General features: G+C 50.9%; 1 protein-coding gene across 1 annotated transcript; it reads right to left on the bottom strand.

Moving 5' to 3' along the window:
- Positions 1-349: 349 nt before the first annotated feature.
- TLE7 (TLE family member 7) lies at positions 350-3,797 on the bottom strand. Its single transcript, XM_032614825.1, has 8 exons — positions 3,491-3,797; positions 3,107-3,165; positions 2,388-2,600; positions 2,039-2,280; positions 1,700-1,841; positions 1,395-1,548; positions 767-840; positions 350-454 (listed from the first exon to the last, which is right to left on the bottom strand). The coding sequence occupies exons 1-8, from the start codon at positions 3,795-3,797 to the stop codon at positions 350-352; spliced, it is 1,296 nt and encodes a 431-aa protein (XP_032470716.1).
- Between the last annotated feature and the right edge of the window lie 8,056 nt (positions 3,798-11,853).

Raw genomic sequence — 11,853 nt, 5'->3', positions numbered from 1 at the left:
GAATTTGCTGAAAGGGGGCATAAGCAGCCCATCACGACGAGTTTGTTGTTTGAAATAACTGACCGGGTATCCAAGCCATTTTGGTTTTTGCTTTTCCATTTTATCAATTACAAAATAAAGAAATCAGTGGTAGAAAAAATAACAAAGGAAAAATCCCTAAGTTACACAGTAAAAAACCTGGAGAACAGGCCAGGTGTGTGCTGGGTGGGAGGGGAATGGACAGATGACCGGCCAGGGAGGAGAAGGTGGGGCTGTGGGAGGTGTTAGAGTTGCCTGGCACCCCAAGGTCACCCTCCGAGCACACTGGTCTTCTTTGGGTCTTCACCAGCAGGACCGTGGCTTGCAAGCTTCAATACAAGAGCTGGTAAACAGTGGCACTGTTCTTGGAGCCCGTGACCAGGTACTGGTTGTCAGAAGACACATCACAACATAGGATGTCTGTAGACTCCTCTACCTGGAGGGAAAGAGAGGCCACAGAGGAATGATATGCAGGGGCCAGACTGGGGCCGGAGACGCACACTTCACGCAGGTCTGTTTCAGGGCTCCGTGTAGACCTGAGGCCCAGTCTGGAGACCGGGCCAGGTTCAGGGCTCAAGGTGGAGCCCAGGAGTTCCTAGGACCTTGAGTCCTTGTTCCCTCGATGTACTCCATGGCCCTGTTTGCCATCTCAGAGGTACTTTCCAGCACTATTTCTGGGGCCCGACCAACTGGGATCTGGGGCTGTAAGCTCCAGCTGCCTGGGTTTGCACACGCCTCCATCCAGTACCTGAAACAATCTTTGTAGAGAAGGAGCAGCTAAGCAGCGGATCGACTCATCCAGTGTGGACACAAAATAGCTCCCTGGCGAAGGAAAGACAGATGGAAGGGCCAGAGGCCAAGCCTGCCTTCCAGTCCCAGCTCTCTGCTCCCGACTAGACCAGGGAGAGGACCACTCCTTCTCTGACTCAGTTTCCCCATCTATACAACTCAGAGACATGACCCAAACCATTCCCTCATCTGCCCTCTCCCTCCTGCCAGTCCTGGGATTGTGGTGAGGGGCACTGAACAACTGGACAGCCACGTGGGGCTTCAAGCATCTTCTGTCTGCCGATGTCTTTGGGCTGTGGTTCCATATAGGAAGCTACCATTACAGACAGGGCCAGAAAAGGAGAGGGGGTGAGCAGAAAAAGAAGGGAGGAAAGGTAGCCAGGCTGGCAGGGGAGGAACACCAGTGATAGGAGGAAGCAGAGGCGAGGGCAGTGGGAAGGTGGCCTTGGACCTTGGCCCGGCCAGTGCTGGGGCTGGAGAGGGGGGAATTAAGAGTCTGAAATAAGGCTGGGTCCAGACTCTACAGGTGAGTGGATGCCTTGTCAGGTGACAGGGCACCCAGAGGTGTCCCCTGCCTGCTCACTCACCACAGGAGGAAAACTTGAGATTGTGGTGGTAGACATATTTCTGCAGGACAGCCTTAAACTTCTCCCTTCGGTGTGTGTGCAGGATTACGATGTCACTCATTCTCAGGCCCACTAACAGCCACTCCTCACTGGGGTCGTGGGTAATGCTGAGGATCTGTTTGGAAGGAGGTTTGGGGTCAGCGCACAAAGCTGCCGGCGCCATCATTCGTGGCCACCTCTTCAAACTCGGACTCTGCTCCTGCGGGCACCCGCAACTCCAGTCCCCAGGGGGACTGCACTCAGCACAGCCGCGGCCGTCCGGGCACCTCATGCTGTAAATCGTGTTGCTGCAGCCTCTGGTAGTTCCTCAGGTCCCAGGAATACAGTCTGGTGTCTTCACCTCCCGTCCAGAACTTATTGCCCGTGATGTCCACACATCGGGACCCGTATATGGGGACTTCGTGCTTCCTGGTGGGAAAACAACTCAGAGGTTCATGCACTGGTTGGACCCTCAGAAGTTTTGGGCCCAGGAAGCCCCTAGATACGTAGCCCAAGTGCGTTCTCCACACCGACTCACCTAGTCCTACTGCAGAGGAGAGAGTGAGGTCGGAAAAGAGGCCCAGGCTTCCCCAAGGCCTCACCATCCAGCCTCCCCCAGGTCATACCTGATCAAGATTTGGTTCTGCAAATCCCAAATCTCAACAAATCCTTTGAAACAAGCCAAGCAGATCTGGGCATTGGAGGAGACAGCCAGGGAATAGCACATGGGGCCTGTGGAGGCCAGCTGTGCCCTGATGCGGGGGGTGGGCGCCAGGTCCCAGAGAGTCAGGGTCTGGGACAGACCCCCCGTGATCAGGCTTTGCTCATCGGGGGACAGCTTGCAGGTGAGGACACAGTTCTGACGGTCCTGTAGGAATGGGTGACATTCTCAAATCATCTCCTGGAAGCATGGGCTCCAAGTATTAGGACACAGGTCACATCTAGGCTCCCTGAGCCTTCTGCATGACCCCTCACCTGTAAGTTCAGCTGGGCCTGGGGGGCGTGGTCCCAGGCATGCAGGGCACTCTTATCCCACACCCTGATGTAGCCATGGCCGCACGTGTACACGTGGTGAGTAGAGCTGCTGATGGCCAGGGAGTGGACTTTCTTTCCGTGGCGGAGTTTGCCAACCTTCCAGGACTTATGTGGGGTCATCTGCCTGACCACCACTTCATCTGGAACGGGAGGCTGGGGTGCCCATGAAAGGGTCACAGCCTTGACCTGCCCTCATCCATGGGGGACAGCCTTCCCTGTCCTCTGACTCGATTCCTGACCCTGCATCCAACAGCTCCTCTCTGACCCTCAGGCAGGACTGTGTCCTCAGCTGGGGTCCCCAGACCACTGACATCCTTCTGCACTAGCCCAGGATGGCCTCCCTCATAAACAGGCCACATTTTGAGACACTTCTGAGTATAAGCAATGAGAGCAGAGCCTGGCTCAGAGTCTCCTAGGATGTAGCTCTCAAAGTGACCCTGTCAGCTGAGGCCCTACACACTGGTGATGGGAGGAGGGCAGCTTGGGTCCAAAGAAGCAGGAAGTCCAGTGCACCCACCACCTATGGGAGAGAGAGTGAGGATGTGGACATACCGCATGCCCTCACCTTCTTCCTACGAGCTTCTTGTTCCAGGGGTGACAGGAAGGGAAAGATGCCATTTTTAAAAAAAAAAAAAAAAAAAAAAAAAAAAGACACTTACAATTGCTCTGAGGAATGCCAAGACTTCTTCACTGGGATGAGGTGAAGGACAAGGCTGACCTGCAGGGAGACAGCAGCGGCCAGCCACTCAGAGAGAGGAGGTCTGGCAGCAACAGCATCACGGGATCCAGGGAGAAGACTGCTCTCTCCACCCAGGAGCCTCGTTCCAGGTCTCCATCCAACGCCCAGCCATGGGCTAGACACCCTGCCTGCCTGCACCGTCCCAGCTGGGACTTACCGACCTCGGATCCTGGTGGGGAGCTGTGACACACAGAGGAGAGAGGGAGAGTCAGGGCATGAGAATGGATGGAGAGCTCTGTGTCAGGATCCCTCTCCCTGAGACGAGTGTCGCTCCCCCCACCAGTCTTGTTCAGGTGAGACCTACCTGAGGCCAGGCTCTGCTTCTTCTGATTCTGCCTCGGAGAGCTGAGTGGCCTGCAGCTCAGATCTGTCCAGGGCCTGGGGGCCCACTGCTGTGGACTCACACAGCTCATCTCCTGATAAGCCAGGTCATGCTGCCTTGGGTAGCGTGGGAGCTGCTGGGGGGGACCACACGCTTCGCCCAGCTGGGACTGTGCATGGTGCTCGTGCTGGGAGGAAATGCCGGGGCTCTCGGCACATTCCTCCTCTTCTCCTGGTTCATCATAAATTGTGAGTATACTGAACGAGGTCTCTTCCTTCTCTTCACTCATGGTCTTTGATCGATGAAGTACCTGAGCTACCAGGTCGAGGGTTTAGAGGAATGAGCCCGTCACCCAGATCCTGGTTTCCAATTCGTCCCGAGGCCCTGTAGCAAGAGAGAGAAAAGATGCTGACACGCAGACACAATGTTCCGGGTCTATTGAGAAGACTCAGAGAACACTCCTCCGGGGAGAGGATTCAAAAGATTGGTCACCAACTAACTTGTGATACTACATGTTGGCAGCAATGGTGTTGAGGGTAAAATTTCACATGCATGTTTTTGAGATGTTAGTACCAGGTAAGTTATGTTTTTCCTTCTAGACACACAGACTGCATTCCCCATCCTCTAAAATCAAATTCACCCTTTAATCTGACCGTATACTTTTCAAATGAGGGCTCACCCCCAACCCCCGCCACGAGTAATATAAACAAGAGGTGGGACTTCCCTGGTGGTGTAGTGGCTAAGACTCCAAGCTCCCAATGCAGGGGGCCCGGGTCCGATCCCTGGTCAGGGAACTAGATCCCACATGCATGCCACAACTAAGAGTTCACATACCACAACCTAAGGAGACCACGTGCCACAACTCAGGAGCCTGCCTGCCGCAACTAAGACCCCATGCAACCAAATAAATAAATATTTTTTAAAAAAAGAAGAATGGCTAACTTTTAAAAAAATAAATTTATTTATTTATTTTCGGCTGCGTTGGGTCTTCGTTGCTGCGCGTGGGCTTTCTCTAGTTGTGGCGAGCAGGGGCTACTCTTCGTTGTGATGCACGGGCTTCTCACTGCAGCAGCTTCTCTTGTTGCAGAGCACAGCTCTAGGCACGTGGGCTTCTGTAGTTTGTGGCATGCGGGCTTAGTTGCTCCATGGCATGTGGCATCTTCCCAGACCAGAGCTCGAGCCCGTGTCCCCTGCCTTGGCAGGCGGATTCTTAACCACTGTGCCACCAGGGAAGCCCCTAGAATGGCTATTAAGAAAGAAAAAGAAAAAGAAAAAAGAAACAGGAAACTGCACACACATCGCAGTGTCTCTTGCCACCCTGCCCCACGTACTCCCCAGAGGGGAAAAGCGTGGAAGAACTCAGCGGTCCTGCAAACAAGACGTTCCCTTTGGATGGGGCGAGGCTGCAGAATGATGAAGAGTCTGGCTGGTGGTGACTTAATCTTTCCCATCCTAGGGGATAATTCCTGAGAACTGAATGGAATCATGCGTGTAGAAATACTCATAATTATATCAGGCCAGTGGCAAACACTCACTACATGGCAGACAGTGTGTTTATTTGGAGGCTGTGCCAGGGACCAGAGCTTTGAGGATTTAAGGCAGACCAAATGCCTTCCTTCAGGCTGCCCAATAGCTATCCCCAGAAGGCCCTGAGGAGACCCAGTGTTCCATTCTCAGGACGTATTAGAAGCTTCAGGGAGAAGACGATGTGCAAGGCTGGGGAGGGGATCCTCCAACTGGAACCAATGCCTTGAGACCAGGCTCAATCCTTGGCTCTCAGACACCCGGGGGTACCCACGCTGCCTGCCCTTGGGAAGACGTGAGGGCAGCTATATGGCCAGACTCCACTCCTCTTGACACTTGGAGGTCTCACTGTGTCTTTGGCCCTGAACCAAATACTTTACATAGTTGGTCCCATTTCATCCACACAACTGTGTGGGCCACATTTTACAGGTTCTAACACTGAAGCTCTGAGCAGGTGAGCAAATAGCTAGAAAGCACGGAGAAGAGATTCAAATTCTGCCCTGTCTGGTTCTCAGCAGTCTGCTTTCTACTTCCCATCAGAGGAAGGAAGGCAGTATCCACCACAGTGACAGTGCAGTTACCCTCTGACCCAGCACTTCCACTTTCAGGAATTTATCCTAAAGGTGCCCTCAGATAAAAATCCATGTCTAAACTGAAGCAACACAGCATTGCTTACGATAGTAGATGACAAACCCAAAGTCCATAAGAAGGAACTGGTGAGATAAGTCACAGTATATGCATTAAGTGGAATATGACACAACTGTTAAAAATAACAAGGACACTTACATCTGAACAAGGAAAATCCCAAGGTCAGTTAATGGGGGAGGGGTGGATTCAATGCACATAATGCACAGATTTGCTGTAAAAAGATGGAATTAGAACCTATCTTGCATATGTTTTGTATGCACATAAGAAATTAAGAAGGGCATTGCCCTTGGGAATAGAAATGGGCAAGTAGGAAAGAGGAATGGGAGGAAGATTTGTCACTGCAGAACTTGGATAGTTTTTGCATATCTGTGGCTATTTAAACCTAAATTAAAATTGTAGGCCATGAGCCTTTTCTTCAACCAAGTCCTTTCTTTGTCATCTTCCCCAACTGACAATTTGGGGTCCTCATGATTCTTAGTTACTTGTTTAAATAATTTAGCAAATTGGCCCAGACACGCAGCAGTCTCCTTTAACTGGGACCCCGGGGCTGCCTCGGCCCCCCCCCCCCGGGGAGGGGTGAAAGCGGGGAGGACACACATTCCCAGCCCAGGGTGAAGAGGATGGGCAAAGAGATATGGGCAGCAGCCCAGGCTCACGTGTGGGTAAACCTTAAAGATAGGGAGGCCATTTAACCAGGATTCCATGGGTGGAGGGGACTTCATCCTAAGACAAGGCTTTCTAGAAAGTGTACAAGGAAGATTCAGTATCACCGATTCCCCTCTCCACTCTACTCTCAGAGCTGGGAATACAGGCAACCCTTCTTCTCAGACTTCAACACAAAATGCTAGAGCTGGGTCCACCCTACCAGCAAGACAAGCACTCACCAGTCCCCGCAGCATGCAAACTCACCTCTGAAGGCAGGTCAGACCCTGGAGATGGGAGGTCAGAACTGCGCCCAGCTAGTGCGCTGGGAAGACCTTCCTCCAGCCCCGGTCCGCCCCTCCCACACCCAGGTACTGCCCCTTCCCCTGCAGTGCTGCTACTTTATGCTAATTGATAATCAAGCCCTGGGTCAGAACCTGGGTCAGGTGCAGGGCCCTGAATGGCTCATCAATTACCGGGCGTGGCCTCAGCCAGCACCCGCCACACAGCACTTGCTGGGCTGCCAGGTCTGATAATGCTTGAGTCCTGGGATAAGACGGGGTGTACCAAGTAAATTCACAGCAGGAGGCCAGGTGGAGTGAGACATTTTTCAGGGGATGAGTCTTTGGTTGGATTCTGGGGCGCCCCACAAGAGCCAGTGTTTGTGCAAAGATGGAGAGTCGGGTTGAGCTGCACCCAAGAGCAGTTTCAAATGCTCATCTCCAGGTGAGTCCCCTTTGCTTGGGGAGACCGGCTCAGTCACCTCTCATCTCTCACCAGTGCCTCTGAAAGGGAAGATCAGGGAAGACTTTCTTCTCTGCGGTCGCCTCATCGTGATTCTTAGATTGGCAACACTCGGAACTCCTGGAGGGCTTGTTAGAACAGAGCGCTGGCCCACCCCCCAGAGATTCTTTTTCTGTGGGTCTGGGGTGGGGTCTGAGACTTGCTATCTCTGGCAACCTCCCCGGTGAGGGTGACACTGAGGCTGCTGGTCTGGGGACCCCACTGGAGAAGCACTCTGTCTGGTGGTCCCTTTCTGGCAGGAGAGGAAGGGGTGGTGAGGCCAGATCCTCTCCTGCTCTGCTCCCCTCATTCACACTCTGGCCACTGGCCACCCCTCCCACTGAATGCACTCTTTTCTGTTTTTTCTCACTCATCGGCTTCCTTCTTTTGAGCAGGAAGTTCTGAAATGGCTGCTGCTTAGAAAGAAATCTTTTACCACCACTGACCTCCAATCTCTAAGCTCTCTGTCTCTCCCTTTCTCTCTCCCCCTTCCTGTACACAGCCCTTGTCCCCAAAACTGTAATGGCTGCCTAGGGCCTTCCAGACAATGCCTGTATTTAAGATCCATCCCCATCCAGGCCCAGCGTGTTCTCACTTTTCCTGTGATTATACCCTAACTTGACCCCCAATGTACTTGACTGTACATTTCCACCCTCATGCTGGTTCCCTCATCCAGAAATGCTGTTCCCTGCCCATTCATGTATTAAAAATATGTGCTCCCATATACTCTGAGCCATGTGCCAGGGCCTGTGCACAGTGTCAGAGATCAGCCTAACACCTGGCCCAAGTCCTTGGGGAGCTTCAATCTGAGAGGAGGGATAGGGGGTTGGCGGTCTTGATATATATACACATAACCACCCATCTAATACATGATCTACTTTTGGAAAATTATCTCTTTTTTGATTCCCATAGGAAACACAACAATGTGGGATACCGGCGATGGATTGATCCCCAATTTAGAAATATGAGAATTAATTTAGGGTGTCAGAAACTCAGAGAGGACTTGTCCAAGATCTCACTAAAACAGGTGGAAAAGCCAGGATCCGAATCCAGGCCTATATGATGTTTACAAGGAAGTCTGTGGGAAAGTGGATTGAATCATAGAAGCTCTTTCTCTATGCTGGATACGAACCTTTTGTCAGCTGTGCAGACTGTGTATGTCTCTACCACTCGGTGGCTGGCTTTCTAACTCTTTTAATGGTGTCTTTAGATGAGCAGAAGTTCTCGATTTTTTTTTTTTAGCAAAAAAAGTTCTCGATTTTAATTCAATCCAGTTTATCTTTTCTTTTAAGGTTCGTTATTTTAGAATCCTATTTAGGAAATATTTGCTGCCCCCAATGTCATGATGATGTGCTCTTTTGTTTCTTCCAGCAGCTTCTCTATTTTACCTTTCACATCTAGATCTATGAAATTTAGGAACTTGGCACTATCTAGAAAGGGTTGCAGGGAACACAGAGGGTCCAGGACCGAGGCCTGGGCCTCTCTCAACGGAAGGCAATGGGTGCAGGGGCGAGGAGCCTGGCCCTTCTGTCAAACTGTCATGATTTGAAACCCAGGCCTGTCACTTCCAAGCAGCATGAGTTTTGATAGCTTGCCAGCCTGTGCCTCAGTTTTCTCATCTATAAAATGGAGATGAGGAGATTACATTCCTCCTAAAGCTGTGGTCAGACCTGGAGGTTAACAGGGCTTTGATGCTGCCAGGCTTCAAGTCAAGGCTCATTCAGGGTTAGCAATTCTTAGGAGACTGAGGAAGAGGAAAGAAAGAGAGAGGTGAGAGAGGTCAGTGGGAGGAACCTAGTGGTCAGCGAGGCAGCCCATGGAGAAGAGGGTTTGTAGAAGGGGCCTAGGGTCTGGATCATAATCCAGAGCATTGTTAGGCACTGGACATGCATTTTCTGCATTATCACAGCCCACTCTCAGAGCTGACCCAGGAGGGAGGTTTACACTGAAGCAAACTAAGGCTCAGAAAGTTTAAGTAACCTGCTCAGGATGGCACAGCAAGGAAGGGCTGGAGTTAGGGTTTGAGGCCAGGTCCTCACAACCCCACACAGCCCTCCACCAGGCTGCAGGGAGACAGAGGAGGATGACAGGGACAGGGGGCCACTTGGCTGCAGCAGCCTGGAGGGGTGCTTTCTGGGCACTCTTAGGCCAGATGCTAGATTGCTAAGAGTAGAATTAGCTGCTTATAAGAATGGAAGTCGGGGTGCAGAGAACTCAACTGAGACATTCGGACAAAAGAAAAAATGGGGCAGCCTGAGGGGTTACAGGGTCAAGGAGAACAGTGGTTCTGAAACTCAAGACGCAAGTTAAAGTAACCTGGGTGCTTTAAAAGTACCCATGTGCAGGTATCTGTGTGCCCCCCTTTCCCATTTAATTAGTAGGGATGCAGCCTGGGCATGGGGAATTTTCAGACCTCCCACTGTGATTCCAATTCCAAAGCTAAGGTTGGAATCTCCAAAGCAGAGGGTTTTGTAGGGAAGGAAATAGGACAGAGGGTAGAGATAAGTGGGTGGGAGATACTGCAGAGGCTGGGAACGGAGGGACAGAAGTGACAAAGGAAGATTCCTGAGGTGCTGGGGATGGCTGAGGTCCAGGGCACAGAAGAGGGAATTTAAGATGGAAAGGAATTTAAAACCCAGATGTGGAAAGATAATGTGGACTTACTGTCTCTCAACCATGTCTGTGGATGAAGGCGCTGGCTTGAGCCCAGGCTGTGCGCGGATGAGAGTCAGGTGCACATGGCCAAGTGGCGGGACCAAAATGTCTGAACTAGGGTGGAGGAACTTCCGGGCAGAGGAAGCAGACTGGGGCCAGGTGGGCAATCAAACACATCTAGGCATCCACCCACGAGCCCATCACCTTTCCCTCCAAGTGACCAGTCTGCACTGTGTTTTACTGAGACCCAGGCTGTGCTGGGCTCTGAGGATTCAAGGCTGAGCCTACAGACCTGACCTTGACCCTTGTGGGTTTCAGCCTTTGAAACTGACAGCTGAACTGGCAATTACAAATCAGAGGGGAAAGTGACATGGTGAGGGAGGGAGGGTGTGATGGGGGAGCACAGAGAAGGGGCACAGAACCCTGATGTGAAAGGTTATGGGGAGCCAGTGAGGTCTGAGACATGATGGATGGGAGGCCTTAGTGGGGGAGGGGCAGAGGAGAGCATAGGAAGATGTTCTAGGCAGAGGGAACAGCAGGTGCAAGGGTTTGCAGAAGTGTCTTTTAGCACCGGAAGAATTTTCTAAAGGCTGGAGCACAGAAGTTGTGTGTTTTAGGGGCAGGGAGGGCAGGGATGTGTGCTGTATCTAGGCAGAGTGGGTGGGAGGGCACTGAGGGGTTCTGAACTAGGGGAGACATGATCAGACTTGTGTTTTATAAGGACTCAGCCTACTCTTCAGTGTAAAGATTGGAGGAGGGAGCAAGTCTGAGAAACCAGTTAAAAGAGAAGATGCTCAACATCAGTAATCATTAGGAAAATATAAACCAAAACCGCAATGAGGTACCACTTCACACCCACTAGGATGGATGTAACAACAACAAAACTACAAAAAATAATAAATGTTGGTAAGGATGTGGGGAAATTGGAACCCTCACACATGGCTGCCAGGAATGTAAAACGGTGCAGCCACTGTGGAAAACAGTTCGGCAGCTCCTCAAAAAGTTAAACATAGAATTACAGTATGACCCAGCAATTCCACTCCTAGGTATATACCTAAAAGAACTGAAAATAGAGGCTCAGATTTTTCTACACCAATTTCACAGCAGCATTATTTACAATAGCCAATAGGTGCAAACAACCCAAGTGTCCATCAACGGATGGATGGATAAACAAGAAGTGGTATATCTATACAACGGAATGTTAGTCACCAATAAAAACAAACGGAGGACAGATATATGCTACAACATGGATGAACCTTGAAAACATTACGCTATGAAAAAAGCTAGACACAACTGCTCCATATCGTATGAGGCCATTTACATGAAATACCCAGAACAGGCAAATCCATAGAGAGAGAAAGCAGATGAGTTGTTTCCAGGGGGTGGAAGGCAGTGGGTATGGGGAGTAACTGCTTAATGGGCATGGGGCTCCTCTTAGGGTGATAAAAAAGTTCTGAACCTAGACAGTGGTGATGGGTGCACAACACTGTGAATGTACGTACTGCCACTGGGTTGTACACTTTAAAACAGGTAAAATGGTAAATTTTACCACAATTTAAAAACAAACAAAAACAGACATTGTGTCAATGAGTTGGAGGCCTTGCAAGTCCCAGTAGCATTTTTTCCTTCTTCCTCTTTATCCACCAAACCCCAGACAGTTTAGCTGGTGGTTTTCTTACCTTTGCTTTCTCAGGAGAAGAACCAATCATATGCAGGTACCCCTGCCGAGACCCTGGCCAGCTATAGTCAAATGGGCAGGGGCTTGAGCGCCCTCTGGTGGGCAATCGGAGAGCAACCCAATTCTAACTTGACCGTAAGACGTTTGTGCTCACAGCCCAGTGCACTCGATGGTTGTGCTCAGGATACTGCTCTCCCACCCCAGAATTTCTCTTTCTTCACTAGAGCCCCCGGAGAATTGACCTGGGCGCCTGTTGTGGATGAAAATGTATAAACCATATAAACACAGGCAAAAAAACACTTCTTCCCTTACTAATTCACTGACATCATCCGCTCAGAAATTATTCCCAAGCAAGTTCCGGCCTGGCCCAATGCGCTACCCCCAATGACCTTGCGGTCCACAAGGCGAGCCGGTA

This window comes from Phocoena sinus, chromosome 19 (genome assembly GCF_008692025.1).
Source record: "Phocoena sinus isolate mPhoSin1 chromosome 19, mPhoSin1.pri, whole genome shotgun sequence".
Taxonomy (NCBI): domain Eukaryota; kingdom Metazoa; phylum Chordata; class Mammalia; order Artiodactyla; family Phocoenidae; genus Phocoena; species Phocoena sinus.
This window is presented reverse-complemented; position numbering and strand designations above follow the sequence as displayed.

Bases quoted from the DNA above. Each gene is read 5' to 3' on its own strand.
- TLE7 (XM_032614825.1), bottom strand. From the start codon at position 3,797: ATGAGTGAAGAGAAGGAAGAGACCTCGTTCAGTATACTCACAATTTAT. The intron at 3,166-3,490 runs GTAGGTCTCACC...GTCTCCCTGCAG, and splicing joins GAAGCAGAGCCTGGCCTCAG to GTCAGCCTTGTCCTTCACCT. The intron at 455-766 runs GTACTGGATGGA...CTTTCCCTCCAG, and splicing joins CTCTACAAAGATTGTTTCAG to GTAGAGGAGTCTACAGACAT.